Source organism: Haliotis cracherodii, unplaced genomic scaffold (assembly GCF_022045235.1).
Source record: "Haliotis cracherodii isolate W230 unplaced genomic scaffold, xgHalCrac1.p SCAF_1, whole genome shotgun sequence".
In the NCBI taxonomy this organism is placed as follows: Eukaryota; Metazoa; Mollusca; class Gastropoda; order Lepetellida; family Haliotidae; genus Haliotis; species Haliotis cracherodii.
In genome coordinates this window covers 51,892,627-51,910,936 of record NW_027266264.1, presented here as the reverse complement: position 1 = coordinate 51,910,936, position 18,310 = coordinate 51,892,627, and the positions used below count along the sequence as shown (strand labels likewise).

The 18,310-nt window shown below is 39.4% G+C and overlaps 1 protein-coding gene across 1 annotated transcript in view; it reads right to left on the bottom strand.

Annotated features, from left to right (window-relative positions):
- Nucleotides 1-10,129, bottom strand: part of LOC139479285 (uncharacterized) — a 142,091-nt gene extending 131,962 nt beyond the window's left edge. The window contains exons 1-2 of the mRNA XM_071262151.1: nt 10,018-10,129; nt 5,527-5,635 (exon numbers count right to left, since the gene is read on the bottom strand). Of these exons, the coding sequence (XP_071118252.1) occupies nt 5,527-5,635; nt 10,018-10,129 (221 nt within the window). The remainder of the gene's footprint in view (nt 1-5,526; nt 5,636-10,017) is intronic.
- Nucleotides 10,130-18,310: the final 8,181 nt, after the last annotated feature.

The window sequence follows — 18,310 nt, the reverse complement described above, 5'->3', positions numbered from 1 at the left end:
AAGCATGGGGTTGTGAAATGTGGACCTGTGTGTTTGTCTCCTGCACTCATGCTTCAACACACATCTCCGTATTATGAATATTAGGTCTTCTCAGAAGGCAAACTTGAAGGTAGCCATCCCCTTGGGTTCTAGGGAATAACAGTCATAAAATACTACACATATTTTCGGAGAGTCAAAAATGGACATTTCATAATAATATATAATGTCATTTTGCATTTGGTCTTTTCAGGGAGGGTCATGAAAAAAATGGATAAGGATGTAGGGAGGGTCATCCATGAAAACCATTAGGGGAGGGTAGCGGGTAAATATTTTCTTTACATTAGTGCATCAAAAAACTCTGACCCACCACCCCTGTAATAAATGATTGGTCCCTTACCACACATTTATAGTGTGATGGCATCACAAGATAGATCTATCTCACACAAATATTCAACTGAAAATAATTCTTTGTAACTTGTCAAAGTCCTCATAATGCTAAATCTGTTATCATGGTTAGATGTGTCAATGTCATCAGGATTTTACGAGCTGAACATTTGTGCATACCCCTTGACTTCCAATGTACATGATGATTTGTCTTGTAAACTCATGCCCACATTTGACACATGTAACTTCCTACCCGACCCTGTGGCATTCCCTTTCAGCCGACAACCACATCACACGCAGCAAGGAATTCACAACACAAGTATATATAATTCATCAGCCATTACTTGGAATCCTTGTCCCGTGTCTAGTTAGTTTCTACACATGATCAACACCACCGGGATTTAACAACAATGAGCTGTCAGACAGCAGAAACTGTGACAGAACATCAAGCATGAATCTGTTCAATGTATTTCCTACATTATTGTACTTGTGGTATAAATGTCTGTACCACTACTGGTACATATACAGTCAGTTCAGTATTGCCTGTTTGGTAGAATCATACTTGGTGAATGTTTGCAAGATGCAGGAACTAGGAGTAAAATTCTATCAACACCTTCATGGCAATCATGTTACTCTGTCTTCATGTAGGAGGGGTATGAATCTATATCTGTAGTGGCTGAGTGGGGAACTGACTGCAGAAAAACTGCAGAAATAGGGCTTGGATAACATATGCTACTCAATTTTTGAAAGGGATAACCAGACATGTCAATCTATTTTAATATGCACTTGACATATGAGAATCAGTTTCGTGTCAAAAAAGAAATTAATAAATAAAATACCCCAATCAAAAGTGGAAAAGCATATTTAAGAAATAAACGCAGTGTTGCATGATTTATTCTCCTTGCAGTGTTTTATTGTACAATAAACAATGACCACAAGTCGTTTATTGATTATATGAGATATCAACATTTTGTACAGCATCTTCATGGATGTTAATAAAACGTACACACTTTTGCAAAATATTTACCGGTATTTTAATAATGATGACTCCCTGAATACAATCCAATCTTGGCAATGTTGGGCAAGTCTATTTTATGAATAAGGGGGTTACGTTGGGTGTTTCCCAGATATTCGCACAATTTTCACGTCGATCATCTGTACCTTTTCTCCCAAAACCGATTGACATATCTCTCCCACTTTTAAATGCTATTCAGCAAATGTGACACAAATGTGTTATTCAGGCATGACACATGTATTTATGACACTTTTCTTGCTCATTATATGATTATTCTGTCAATGAGCTATCAGATGTACCAGAAATCATAGTTAATAACACAAAGTCCTGTGCCACATGTCAGGGCATGTGTGGTCTATACCGTCAGTACAATCTAAGCACCCTATTTCTAGGTGCTAAAACCATAATAACTGCTCCATGTTGCAATCCTCAGTAGTATTATACACTAACCATACAACACATACCAAGTCAGTTATGTCATATGCTGCAACATGTAGGTGTTACATGGATCTGGTTTATGTTGCCTTAAACACACTTGGTTCAATCTCCCTGGATCTGTGGTAAGTGGATTAAGTTCCACCTATGCTGATCTAGAATCCTAACAGTACATGCCAGTTTATAATACCGGGTATATACAAATCACTGGACATGATATTCCACAACCATATGGCCTGAGGCATTTTCCCCTGCAAGTTGGTTGGTTGGTTGGTTTGTTGTTTAACGCCGCACTCAGCAATATTCCAGCTATATGACGGCGGTCTGTAAATAATCGAGTCTGGACCAGACAATACAGTGATTAATATCATGAGCATCGATCCACGCAATTGGGATCGATGACATGCATCAACCAAGTCAGCGAGCCTGACCTCCCGATCCCGTTAGTCGCCTTTTACGACAAGCATAGTCACCTTTTACGGCAAGCATGGGTTGCTGAAGACCTATTCTACCCCGGAATCTTCACGGGTCTCCCCTGCAAGTGCTTACGCAAGTGAGGACATCGCTTTTGGGAAAAGGCAGTGGGCATTTTGTGAGCAATGGGTTTTCGGGTCCTACTCAATGCCCATCTGACCCGGATACCTGAGTTACCCGCCCCTAGTACCACCCCACCTACCCACCACCAAACCACCCCTCCACCACCACCACCACCACCAGAATATCAAACTTTGTGGACATGTTCATCTTCCTTGAGCATGTCAAGTCAACACAATGTTTTTCTTTAACCTACTTCTGACTCCATATCAAGTCCAGGATGTCGTGGAGTACTCATTAAAAATCACCTTCCACCACACCTCTCACTCCATAATTACATCTCATCAATCATTAGTGACACAAAATCAATCAAACACAACTTGTGTCTTTAAACACATACTTGTAACACAAGGAAACTGTTGACATGGAGCTGTAAACAACAGCCATTACAATCACACTGACGACTACACTGTATAGATAACAAGGTCAACCAGTTTTACGTCTGATCCCATTTGTACAATGAATACATCTAGTTAGTGAATATTGATTCCAGACATGCAATTTCTTCATGCTGCAATGAGTCTTGTCAGAGAGAAAATTAAGACAGCATGGCTTCTCAAGCAAAACAAGCAAATATTGAACTAAAGCTCAGTATTTCTGGCTTATAGTCTCTCGTCACCTGCCCCTAACATATTTTTTTAAGCACTGATAATAAACAACTTTTTCAACTCAAATTTCCGATTTACCATGACCTTGACCTCATCTCTTCATACTTCGATCTACAATTAACGGGTCTAGCCAAGAGGTCATGTACATTGTAAAGTTTACTTTTATAAAGTTGCAACCTGTTATTAAAGAAATAAAAATAAGAATGAAATCCTTCTCCCTACCGAGGCAAAAAAAGGTCCAGAGAAAGAAGACTATGTTTTCAATAGGCCTTACAGTGTGTCAGCCCTTCTGGATCACGGACTCCTCATTTCCACTGTAAACTCTTCATTACATTATTGTAAACCGTATAGAGGTTGGACAAAAGAAGAACGACATAACAAGAGTGGGTCTGAAGTAGTACTGATTGTGTTTGCAATGTAACTGTTCCAGTCAATAAAACATCAGTCTGTACATCTGCTGCTAACTCAACCTGCTGGGGCTTGAGAAGGAAGAGAGGACAGTCTGGATCCAAAACAATTTTACTCCTAGTTACCAAATTTTACCCATACATACATTCCTGCCTTGCATGTGTGTGATAAGATATTTCCAAAAATCTTTTAAAAAGTTTAGCCAATTTTAATAATCTTTTGGTTCTGTTCGGACTTATTTCAAACTAAACTATGCCTCCTTAAATACCCGGTATGTGTGTCCACGAATGTGGAAACCTTTCTAAACACATCTGCAAGTTTGTTTGTTGTTCACTGCCTCACTCAGCAATCTTTCATTTATATGATGGCGTCCTGGTTTGACACTGTTCATTCCACAGTTAAAACACAGTCAGACACCAAGAATGTGCTTCACAAATTAACATCTTATCATTGTTGGGAATGGAACACAAGTCTTGGAAATGCCATGTGTTGGCACATGTAAACAACTACCTGGTATACAGCTCCACCCAATGTGGGCAACGAAGGAGACAGTAACTAAAGCTACGGAGATAATACATCTTCAATAAGTAGTACAAGTTTGTTCAAAATGGAATGAACCCAAACATACAAATCATCATTAGAACACTATTTACAAGATGTTTTTATCAGACGCTTTAGAATAACACCCTTTTTATCATTGTGTATTACCTTCTTAACATAATCATACAGTGTTTATAGTATCCTACAGAAGTGTTACTTGATACTTAATATCAAACTCTATACTCTTGTTCCGGTTGACAGACCACTCATACAATCTATTCACAGAAATCATGTCGTGTAACTTCTCACAGACATAACACAACACACGAGCCTAACTATGCTTCGATCTTTCACAAAGACACAGCGGTCTGCCCAATACAATAGTCAGTCATCAAATACACATTTTTCACTATCCAACCACTTACAAACTCTTTTCAACAGTTAGAAACCATATTGTGTGTTTATTGACTTGTGCATTCCTACTTAATAGATGTTAAAATACAGTTGACCGGGGGTCACAATCTCCATAACCGTATTCTATGATCATACTTCAATATACTACCCATATTGCCTCCAGAATTTATTCACTACTTAAGACTATTTACTTTATGTTGCCCCTTCATAAATCTGGCATCTCACATACCAACATAAATCTATCATTGGACATCACAGACGAGTACTCAGGTCGATACACACTATAACTTCCTATTTAAATGTTTACTATTGTTAGCTGTTGTGTGGGTATTACGAAACAAATATGATATAATGAAGTCCTGTCTGCAGTATTTGTATAATATATTAGTTATTCTGAGAAGATAAATTCAACATTTTATAGTCATATTGTGTAGGGCTTGTGTAGATAGTTGACATAGGGTCTTTAGTTCATTTTCTGAAATAGGTTAGGAAAACATCAAAGTCAGTGTCATATGACTTCTGGGCATAATACACTCTTATTTTACATATCTTTTCAACAGTAAGTTACCACCCCAAAAAATATGTAAACTAATTGCTATGAGATATCAAAATATCACTTAAAATATATTACTTGCATGTTATTATTAGATGTGCAGTCATCTCTTAGAGATAGCTAAACAATGACTTAATGACTTAATAACTTGATTATTAGATTTTCATTCAAATGTTTAAACAATGTGAATAGGAGACATTTAGTGTAGAACCTCAGTCACCAATGTCAGCAGGGAGATAATGGTGACAAGTACGTCAGAAATGACACAGGCATGTGCCAACCAAAGAGTGAGTGTTTGTTGTTTAATCCCACACCCACCACTATTTCAACTATTTAATTATGGCCTGTAAGTAATTGACTCTAGTCCAGACAAACCAGTGATTGATATTATGCGCAATGATCACTGCCCCCAAGGTAGACTGACACACTATCAACCAAGTCATTCATCCTGTCCAGCCATTAAGTTGCACTGGTTGCTTGGCAACAATTCTAACCAAGAATTCCCTGGGTTTTAGAGTATGTATGTTGTATTAAGGTCAGTACTTTTCCAGATACATCCCATCATGGTAACAAGGGCAGTACAACACTATACGTACTAGTGTCCAGTCGGGCAGGTCAGGCATTGTCCATTCTCCAGGTACTGTCCAGCAGTACAGGTGGTGTCACATGACGTCCCGGTACAGTTGCACTGACCAGCAGCACAATCTGAAGACAAAAAGATGTAATGAAGCATCTCCAAAGATGTAAAGTTCGGCAAGAGACAGGACCCATAACTGACTTCACAGTCACAGTGCTATGAAAAACAATGAGACAGGATGAAAAAAATAAGGAATACATTGTAGATCATAAAATTCATTTTACACATATAATATTTTGTTGGTTTGTTTGCATGCTGTTTAACGCTGCAGTTAGCAATATTGCAGCTGTATGACGGCAGTCTGCAAACAATCAAGCCTGTACCAGACAATACAGTGATTGACATCATGTGTATCGATCCACACAATTGGGTTACGATGACATGCATCGACCAAGTCAGCGAGCCTAACCACCCTTTTTCATTAGTCGCCTCTTACGACAAGCATGGGACAGGAATAGTTTCTTCAATGCGACCTACCTAGTGCATACTCTACTATTCCATTGCCTGAATAGTAGCCATGTTAAATGATAACTGTACTTAATCATACACAAACATTGATATTTAGAAATGCCAACATGATGTTTTTAATAATGTGAAAAACAAACATGTAATGACTATATTCACACCTTTCTTCCCTTATAGATATTAAAGTGATTGAGTATGGTTTTAAGCCACTGTAAGCAATATTCCAGCCATATCATGGCAGGGGACACCCAAAATGGGCCTCACAATATATTGAACTGTCTTACAAGAAACAGAATAAGAAATTGTTGTTTATTACCACTTTATATATTACATTAGGTCTGTGCAAAGACTTCATTGGTTCATAAAAACATCACATATTGGTTGCCGCAGTATTTTTCAGGGCATATTTTATAGAGCTAATGAAAGTTTAACAATTACATTAAGGGTGGATTTACAACACCACGTTTGAAGTGCCACATTAGTGAATGTTCTGGGTGCAGTTCTCAAGTCCTGCTTCTATGACAGACAGGGTTTACAGGGTACTAACACTTCAGAGTACACCACACATGCAATAAATCACAGAGCTCACACGTCGATCTACTGACGCAATTACACTAAGCTGAAATCTGAAACAGATAAGTTCTACGTTTTAAAACCGTATCAAGTGTAAAATGTATTATTACCCCTCACAGTAATATTTAACTGTGTTCTAAACTGTGTAAGAATTACTTTTTTATCAATGAATCAGCCTGGTTTGACTGGAGGGTTTGATTAAAAAAAGTTATATGTTTTGATACTCTATAAACATGAAAAACTGTATCTCTATTTCTAATAGTCATTATTTCTGACATTGATATTATACGCACTTATAAACTTCGTAGGAATTACTTTTTTTAATGAATCAATCTTGTTTGATCGGTTGGGTTGATGTTGGAGTGTTTAATCATGTATTACAGATCAAATGTATTAATCTATAATATTTTATTTCATTGGTCAGAATAGTATAATGTATGCCTACATCTAGAGAACAGAGGCTTAAATTTCAAGTTGACATTGTAACTACCGGTAATCTTTTTGAGGTGAGGTGAAATGGGGTTTAACGTCGCATGCACTAGTCTAGCCAAATGCTGTTTTCTTAGTGCTAGCCCACCGATCCATCAGGGAGTAGTTGAGTATGGATATCCCGCTCAGATACAATATGCTGACTCCGAGCCGACCAGTCCTTGTTTTAGCCCCTTAATGTCAAGTGTCGGGCAGGGTAACAAGTACCATCTTATATATTTTAATTTCTTTTGGCATGACATGGCCAGGGATCAACCACCGACCATTTGCTCGCTAAGAAGACACTATATCCACTAGGGCTGGGATGGGTAACTCGGGTACACAGGTCGGGTGGGTACTGAGTAGGACCCGGGTACCCACAGGACTACCCGGACCCTTGGTTAGTCACATGATATATTGTTTGATGACAAAAATTATCTAAAACTCTATTGTTACACTACAAGTCCCTTATGTTCCATTTCTTTCTGACAATGCACCTATTCCTTCCGAGTTTTAAATGTTTGAATAAAGATATAACATGCAGTAAACTTCAGTGTATGCATGACCAGATCGTTTTACACATGTATCTTAATACATTTTGCAAGGGCTAAAAACTTTTCCAAATCGGACAGTTTGCACCCATCTCTAAATATCTACAACGGGTACCCGGGTAGGGGTGGATAATAGGGTGAAGGGTACCCGAGTAGTATATTTGGACTCGTCCCAGCCCTAGTATATCCACTAGACAACAGAGGTGGTCAACTGATCCTTGTAAAACACTGACTTAAACACAGTTCTGTACCGACGGCTATGAGTTTCCACGAGATTGCCATTATCTTGTTATTTACAATAGTATTAGTGAGTGAGTGAGTATGGTTTTATGCCGCTTTTAGCAATATTCCAGCAATATCACGGCGGGGGACACCAGAAATGGGCTTCACACATTGTACCCATGTCGGGAATTACAATAGTATTACCAATCATAGACAACAATAGAACTATGGTTTATAGAACTATATATAATTAACTGGAGTATGTCGTAATACAAATAAACTTGTGTAGTTCAAAGCAGGATGATTTGTTTGTTGTTTAAGCCGCATCCAGAAATGTTCCAGCTATATGACGAATGCCTGTAACCGGTCAAATCCAGGTCCAGTGATAAGGTGAAATATGTCTTGCCTCTTCTCAAAATAATATGGCAGTCCATCTACTTAATCTTTATCTGTACCTTTCAATTCATATATCGATGTTAATAGAGCAGTTTAAACATTAGTTATTGAGCATTACTCTCATTTTTGCATCCACACAAACAACTTTGAAGTTTACCAGAAGGACTATATTAACAAGAGTTTTTCTTTTCTCTCAGGCAGCCGAATGACCATTTATTCCACATAATTCAATGTTATAAAAACTGCTACAATTTGCACCTAAATTTACAATAATATGGGTACATTCATTACATAAGGCTGACATAGGCGTTCTGTGTGATGAAAACAAAGGAAAAACTCTTAATACACTTGTACCTTGAGCTTGGTATACCGTAATATTAGGATAGTGTTTCATATAACTAGACTGCTTGGCCAGAAAAGGATGTTTTTTTAAGATGGCCTTATGGTATTACAACTTCTAGCTAGCCATTTGTGTGGCAAGATGGGTAATTAATTACCTCAAACCCATAATAAAGTAAATAAACTGTTCATGATGAGGAGAATTACTAACCAAATATGATTCTATTAATGTAATCTTAAAATGTGGGAATAGAGATGAGCAGATTGTTATGAACGAACAATGTATTCTTCTTATGGTCTAACACTTTTCTTTTTATTAATACTCCCCTCCAAAATCTGGAAAGTGTCTCAAAGATCACCTTTCACTCATTTATTACGTTTCTAATAATCAAAATTGGATTTGCAGCATTTTAATTCAAAAACTCATAAAACCAATAAAAAAACCTCCCGTGTTTGAGGTTTTTTGTTGTTGTTTAACGCCGTACTTGGCAATATTCCAGATATGACAGTGACCTGTAAATAATCCAGACAATCCGGTGATTGACATCATGAGCATCAATCCCCGCAATTTGGATACGATGACATGCATCAGCCAAGTCAATAAGCTTGACCACCGGATCCGGTTAGTCGCCTCTTACAATAAGCACAGTCGCCTTTTACTACAAGCATAGCTGAAGACCTATTCTCGACATGTAGTGTTTCAGGTAAAATGGACCCAACTGATATGTGTTGGTAAGTATAAGGTTGGTTCTTTATTAAATATTTTTCTATAATGTTTAACACAGATGGCTTGCCTAGGACTGATGTTAGTTGCAATGTTTCTTAAATTTGTGGGTCAAAATAGCTACAGTGACAAACAGAATCCAGAAGCAAAAATTTCATATATTTCTTTCAAGCGTCAAGATACATCTCTTCAATTGTATAACACTGACTTCAAAAAAGAGCCACATGCATTTAAAAAACATAAATTTTTATCTACCTGACAAATTTAACATAATATCTACACAAATGGTAATATTTGTATCAAAGCTAAACAATGTCATTTAAGATAATGTTAAAGATAACATGTTACCATTTATTCAATATAAAATGGTAAATTAACTCGTGAATGATACTTATTTAGAAATTGTATGACATTTAATCTCAAAGTCATATATTAACTCGTAAATCATACATAATTACAAATTGTGTAACGTTTAATCATATATATACCCAGAATTTATTATATTTACTCGTGAATGGTACATAATTAAACATTGTGTAACATTTAATCATAAATAGCCATATACCAGCACTGTTATCGTGCGACGCATTAAACAAACTTTAAATAACACAACTAAAAATAAATAAATAAAACTCTAAGATTTCAAAATATATAAATAATCTGTAACTGCTTAACAAATTCATGGTAATGACACTATTTCCAATGTACCCACCTATCACAAGCCACAAAATGCATATCCTGAGAATCAGCGTCGAAAAGGGGTTGTTTGTTTTCATCACCCCTTCAAGTTTAATTCGCGTTCTTTTCACTGAAAACATCTTCATCAAGCGAACCAGCGCTTGTAAGTCGTCAGAACATATTCACATAACATTCACACGGCAAATGGCGAATGTTTCTCAGGTGTGAGTTCTCTCTCGAAATTTGTTACGAAACGCCCCGCTCGTGTAATTCCTTCTTCTTGCTTACAGTACTGTCATGAATGTTGGAGGTCTCCTATTTTCGCGTGCACGGACCCCTAAAGAATATCATGGCCGCCAGGGTCAGAGTGTGCTAGCGCATGCCCGGGCGTCATGTTGCCACGCAACGGTCAAGTTCTGTCTTGGGGGTTGAGCTAGTTAAGCACATCGGTGTGCAGTGATCATGTATTGTTTACCGACGTTCTGTCAGCATTTAGCGGTCACGGTAGCTGCGTTCAAGCTTTTTCGCTCTTGAAGGATACATACCAAGGAATAAAGTATATTTCAACTTACAATACTCTTTTGTTTACAGTATCATTTATGTACAAATGTGTGCAATTTAGTGTTTCATCGACAAACTACGATCGACCCCAATCCGCGTACCTCCGTGGACAAACGCCAGATATGCGCTCCTGGATTATATATCAGTCGGGTAACAATCGATATCACTATGATGTCACTAAACCGTAACGTGGTCTGTGGGCTGAAAGCTGAGGTTTAAAAAGGTTATAAATAACAATTGAACACTTTAATATATGTCAATATAACAAATATCACTCTCCTTTGAGTGTGTGAGTTTGGCTTAACGCCGCTTTGAACAGTGTGTCAGTTATATCACGGCGTGTCAGCTTGATGTGGGAGGAAAGCACACAGTGCTGCAGGTCTTTACTAAACTTAAGAATTAAACCCATACGCACGGCATGGCGCTGACAATCCACCAATCAGAATCAGAGCTAGTGTATATGGGATTCGAAGCCACTATTAAGGAATCCTGACACGCATAGGGGACACAACTGTACAGAGAATAGCAGCGCTTTAGACTATTGGGCCACCCGTGCCCCCTTTTTGTATTTGTAGATCGTTTCCAGGTGATCTATAACGTTTAATAAGTATAAGTGTTCATGTGAGCCCTTTTAGTTTGTTCTTGCGGATATATTTCACTTTGATGTCAGGATCCCACGCCAGTTCGAATCCCAGTTTCATCAAAATTATGACTTTTGGTCTGTAAAAGGCCAGCCCTGTGCATGCAGTATTTCTGTGATATCAAGGAGTGTCAGCTTGATGTGCGAAGAAATGACCACTTTAGAGAAATACCCGAGCTCGGGTATGGTTCTGACAAATCTGGAACATAATACAACGTACTGTATGAAATGACGTTTAAGCGGCGTAAAATATTATGTTACCAGAGGGCGTCAAGGTATAGCGCAAAAGTACTATTTCGCAATAACGTTTGCTTCCACTTGACCTATTCACGCCAATTGTTGCTCTGACGTGATTGCTGTGATACATACGTTAAAGGCGTTAACCTCAATTCACTCACTCCAGCTTTCCGACCCGTGAAGATCCAGGTCAGAATAGGTCTCCAGCAACCCATGCTTGCCGTAAAAGGTGACCCATTTTGGGTGTCCCCTGTCGTGATATGGCTGGAATATTGCTGATAGTGGCTTAAAACCATAGTCACTCACTTTGTTATCATTTAACATGGCTATCATTCAGGCGTTAACCTCAATTCACTCACTCCAGCTTTCCGACCCGTGAAGATCCAGGTCAGAATAGGTCTCCAGCAACCCATGCTTGCCGTAAAAGGTGACCCATTTTGGGTGTCCCCTGTCGTGATATGGCTGGAATATTGCTGATAGTGGCTTAAAACCATAGTCACTCACTTTGTTATCATTTAACATGGCTATCATTCAGGCGTTAACCTCAATTCACTCACTCCAGCTTTCCGACCCGTGAAGATCCAGGTCAGAATAGGTCTACAGCAACCCATGCTTGCCGTAAAAGGTGACCCATTTTGGGTGTCCCCTGTCGTGATATGGCTGGAATATTGCTGATAGTGGCTTAAAACCATAGTCACTCACTTTGTTATCATTTAACATGGCTATCATTCAGGCGTTAACCTCAATTCACTCACTCCAGCTTTCCGACCCGTGAAGATCCAGGTCAGAATAGGTCTCCAGCAACCCATGCTTGCCGTAAAAGGTGACCCATTTTGGGTGTCCCCTGTCGTGATATGGCTGGAATATTGCTGATAGTGGCTTAAAACCATAGTCACTCACTTTGTTATCATTTAACATGGCTATCATTCAGGCGTTAACCTCAATTCACTCACTCCAGCTTTCCGACCCGTGAAGATCCAGGTCAGAATAGGTCTCCAGCAACCCATGCTTGCCGTAAAAGGTGACCCATTTTGGGTGTCCCCTGTCGTGATATGGCTGGAATATTGCTGATAGTGGCTTAAAACCATAGTCACTCACTTTGTTATCATTTAACATGGCTATCATTCAGGCGTTAACCTCAATTCACTCACTCCAGCTTTCCGACCCGTGAAGATCCAGGTCAGAATAGGTCTCCAGCAACCCATGCTTGCCGTAAAAGGTGACCCATTTTGGGTGTCCCCTGTCGTGATATGGCTGGAATATTGCTGATAGTGGCTTAAAACCATAGTCACTCACTTTGTTATCATTTAACATGGCTATCATTCAGGCGTTAACCTCAATTCACTCACTCCAGCTTTCCGACCCGTGAAGATCCAGGTCAGAATAGGTCTCCAGCAACCCATGCTTGCCGTAAAAGGTGACCCATTTTGGGTGTCCCCTGTCGTGATATGGCTGGAATATTGCTGATAGTGGCTTAAAACCATAGTCACTCACTTTGTTATCATTTAACATGGCTATCATTCAGGCGTTAACCTCAATTCACTCACTCCAGCTTTCCGACCCGTGAAGATCCAGGTCAGAATAGGTCTCCAGCAACCCATGCTTGCCGTAAAAGGTGACCCATTTTGGGTGTCCCCTGTCGTGATATGGCTGGAATATTGCTGATAGTGGCTTAAAACCATAGTCACTCACTTTGTTATCATTTAACATGGCTATCATTCAGGCGTTAACCTCAATTCACTCACTCCAGCTTTCCGACCCGTGAAGATCCAGATCAGAATATGGCTCCAGCAACCCATGCTTGCCGTAAAAGGTGACCCATTTTGGGTGTCCCCTGTCGTGATATGGCTGGAATATTGCTGATAGTGGCTTAAAACCATAGTCACTCACTTTGTTATCATTTAACATGGCTATCATTCAGGCGTTAACCTCAATTCACTCACTCCAGCTTTCCGACCCGTGAAGATCCAGATCGGAATATGGCTCCAGCAACCCATGCTTGCCGTAAAAGGTGACCCATTTTGGGTGTCCCCTGTCGTGATATGGCTGGAATATTGCTGATAGTGGCTTAAAACCATAGTCACTCACTTTGTTATCATTTAACATGGCTATCATTCAGGCGTTAACCTCAATTCACTCACTCCAGCTTTCCGACCCGTGAAGATCCAGGTCAGAATAGGTCTCCAGCAACCCATGCTTGCCGTAAAAGGTGACCCATTTTGGGTGTCCCCTGTCGTGATATGGCTGGAATATTGCTGATAGTGGCTTAAAACCATAGTCACTCACTTTGTTATCATTTAACATGGCTATCATTCAGGCGTTAACCTCAATTCACTCACTCCAGCTTTCCGACCCGTGAAGATCCAGGTCAGAATAGGTCTCCAGCAACCCATGCTTGCCGTAAAAGGTGACCCATTTTGGGTGTCCCCTGTCGTGATATGGCTGGAATATTGCTGATAGTGGCTTAAAACCATAGTCACTCACTTTGTTATCATTTAACATGGCTATCATTCAGGCGTTAACCTCAATTCACTCACTCCAGCTTTCCGACCCGTGAAGATCCAGGTCAGAATAGGTCTCCAGCAACCCATGCTTGCCGTAAAAGGTGACCCATTTTGGGTGTCCCCTGTCGTGATATGGCTGGAATATTGCTGATAGTGGCTTAAAACCATAGTCACTCACTTTGTTATCATTTAACATGGCTATCATTCAGGCGTTAACCTCAATTCACTCACTCCAGCTTTCCGACCCGTGAAGATCCAGGTCAGAATAGGTCTCCAGCAACCCATGCTTGCCGTAAAAGGTGACCCATTTTGGGTGTCCCCTGTCGTGATATGGCTGGAATATTGCTGATAGTGGCTTAAAACCATAGTCACTCACTTTGTTATCATTTAACATGGCTATCATTCAGGCGTTAACCTCAATTCACTCACTCCAGCTTTCCGACCCGTGAAGATCCAGGTCAGAATAGGTCTCCAGCAACCCATGCTTGCCGTAAAAGGTGACCCATTTTGGGTGTCCCCTGTCGTGATATGGCTGGAATATTGCTGATAGTGGCTTAAAACCATAGTCACTCACTTTGTTATCATTTAACATGGCTATCATTCAGGCGTTAACCTCAATTCACTCACTCCAGCTTTCCGACCCGTGAAGATCCAGATCAGAATATGGCTCCAGCAACCCATGCTTGCCGTAAAAGGTGACCCATTTTGGGTGTCCCCTGTCGTGATATGGCTGGAATATTGCTGATAGTGGCTTAAAACCATAGTCACTCACTTTGTTATCATTTAACATGGCTATCATTCAGGCGTTAACCTCAATTCACTCACTCCAGCTTTCCGACCCGTGAAGATCCAGGTCAGAATAGGTCTCCAGCAACCCATGCTTGCCGTAAAAGGTGACCCATTTTGGGTGTCCCCTGTCGTGATATGGCTGGAATATTGCTGATAGTGGCTTAAAACCATAGTCACTCACTTTGTTATCATTTAACATGGCTATCATTCAGGCGTTAACCTCAATTCACTCACTCCAGCTTTCCGACCCGTGAAGATCCAGGTCTGAATAGGTCTCCAGCAACCTATGCTTGCCGTAAAAGGTGACCCATTTTGGGTGTCCCCTTTCGTGATATGGCTGGAATATTGCTGATAGTGGCTTAAAACCATAGTCACTCACTTTGTTATCATTTAACATGGCTATCATTCAGGCAATGGAATAGAAGAGTATACACTAGGTAGGTCGCATTGAAGAAACTATTCCTGTCCCATGCTTGTCGTAAGAGGCGACTAACGGGATCGGGTGGTCAAGCTCGCTGACTTGGTTGATGCATGTCATCGTAACCCAATTGTGTTGATCGATACACATGATGTCAATCACTGGTTTGTCTGGTCCAGGCTTGATTATTTGCAGACTGCCGTCATATAGCTGGACTATTGCTGAGTGCGGCGTCAAACAACCAACCAACCAACTCAATACTGTCAAAGCGCTGACACGACCTTTTTAGATGTCAATTTCAGGTTTTTCCTTTGTATACTGCGAAATACCTCAAGATATACTTTTACTTCAAATATTATGTCACATTAACTGGAGTTCCTAAATCTGCATACCCAAATTATTTATGGTGAACTTGACCTTATTTTCAAGGTCACGGGTATATAGCATTAGACTTATTTGGATTTTGTACATAGTTCGTTTAACATATCACTTCTGCAGATGGGTGGAATAATCGCAAGACATTTTCGCAGGTCTTCTTCTTGTCCCAATGTGTGCCTAAACCGTTTATGCAAATCCTTTTTCAAAAAATTTCTTGACACATTCGCTCAAAGATTAGGCCACTCAATGACTTCGGAACTGTACGAATCTTTTTCATTAATACCTGATGATGATAATCTCTGAACAGAAAACAAAATGCATTTACCTGTTTATATTGAATAGGCTATGCGAATGAGATTATGGCCAGACATTGAACATGTATGTGTATACCATATGTATACTTAAATTACCCCATACATCTCCACCACAAATCAAGTTACATAAAAAATATTTCAAATACTCTCTAAGTAGAAAATAGTCGTACTAATGAAATACAGTTAATCCTCACAAAATGGTAAACCCTGCTTGCGGCAATGGACTTAACCACATTAGCGTCAAATACTCGTATATTCAAGTGAGTCATGTGACCTGGTAAATACAATTAACTTATGAAATATAAGCCACTCCTTAAAAAATCATATCAAACGAATTCTTGTTTATTCGTAACGAGGATTATTTTTTTCTTTGCCTTCATGATATATTTTAGATGTACATGAGGATCCTAATCTATTGTGCGTAGACTGTTTTATTTACTTTTCTCTATTGGCGACCATCGTCCCCAACAGCCGTAATGAGTGGCTGGATGCAAGGCGATATCTTTGACATGGTTCTCCCAATGACACTGAAATGTCGTGAATCCTCGAGTTCACGGATTATTAGTCACGAACAGGATATCGGGTTGCTATTTCAATACAAAGGAACGCGTGACTGTACCGAGTTATACTGAATTTATTGCTAATCTCATCAAAGTGGCGAATGTGCTAGACTTTCAGTGTTGTTTGTTTAGTTAGTTTGGTTGCAGCGCATTTCAATTAAATCTGTATTTGAAAATATGATAATTTTTATTTTGAAGGGTACATTTTCACTTTTGGGTGTAATTTAGGCAGCTCTATGCATGATAGGAATGTATTCAAGTTTAATTTTTAAAGTAGGCATAAAAGCACCGTACGCCTTGTTTATTGCAACTGAGAAAAATATCCGTGTTCTGAGTTAACACATGTTACAGCATACTTGAGCATATGCAGTTCTAAGTCGCTTAAAAACACCAGATTATTTGGGATGAACTATGAAAAAGAATGCGAACCTTTTTATTTAAAATACACCAAAGACTTGAAGGAAGCAAAATTCATTGAATACCCAAAAGGAAAGTATGAATACCAAATGAGAATAATTACATGAAAATATACTCAATCTCATCAAAATAAGATCTTAGTGTTCGATGCGCTAAAAAAGCGGTAGCGAGCACTAAAGATACGCTTTTAATGAGAAATACTAAATGCCTTAAATATTTATCTGAGAACATTGGTCCCTCCTTTATTCAATACCTGATATGCCCCTTCGTTATTGCGGCATTGTTGCTTGAAGCAGGATAAACCACAATCACTAACTCGGATTTACATAAATAGTTCAGCTACATTAAGACATGCATAATTAACTGCCTGCCAAAAGAAAGTATACACCTACGTTTGACGTGGGTAAAAATGAAACAAAAGAAATGTTTATTCGACGGAGATGTATGGGGTGAGGTGAGGTGAGGTGAGGTGAGGTGAGGTGAGGTGAGGTGAAATTGGGTTTTACGTCGCGTCCAAGATTATTGCACTTATATAGTGACGTGCATGCACGTGTGTGTGTGTGTGTGTGTGTGTGTGTGTGTGTGTGTGTGGCTGCTTGTACTAGTCCGGACTGATATAAAGTGCTAGCACACTGAGATACCATGCTGCAGTTTAACATGAATACCCCACTCAGACACAGTATACTGACTCCGAGCCGACCAGTCCTTGTTTTAGCCCCTTAATACCGAGCGCCAGACAGGGTAACAAGTACCCTCTTTTGGTATGACGCGGCCGGGGATCGAACGGACGCTCTACCACTAGACGACCATTCTCGACTATTCTCAGCCTATTTACGTTTTGATAACATTTGTAAGTTTGGTGTCAATTCCAATTTTCAAGTGTATGCATGTACTTTCTTTTTGTCAGGCAGTTTTCATATCCTTTTCAGATAAGTAATATTTCGGTTGAGCCATTCGGGTTAGGTTAAGGGGGAAAACACCATTTTTACAAGTGTTCTCTACAAGCGCCATTGTGACAATAAGTCTATATTCTTTCGCTGACTAGGCTGGTAGGATAGTGTATGTTACATAGGTATATATTATAGTATTATATGATAACCATAAACACCATTTCAGCAAGGACAACAGGAGATACATGACACAAGGTTATGGTGCGTGTGTACTTAGGATTACGGGTAGTTTCGTCGTTGATGTGATTGTTCTTAAATTCAAGCATTTAAATTGTTTAAATACCTAAACAATATACATATTGGAGTACATGTGTGATCTTCTCTGACCTTGTACAGTAATCGTCAAGGAAAGCTACCGGTTTGTAATGATTTGTATATTGTATGACGTTTTAATGCCATTGTATACTAGCACAAACCTTTCAGTATAAATTCCAAAATGATTTATAACATTAGTTTACACGCAGTTCATTGGAAATAGAAAAAAAAAACCATTTGAAAAAGAAAGGCCTCCGATATTTCATGACGTTCTCCCTGAAGGAGGATTGTTCCCACGGCGGCA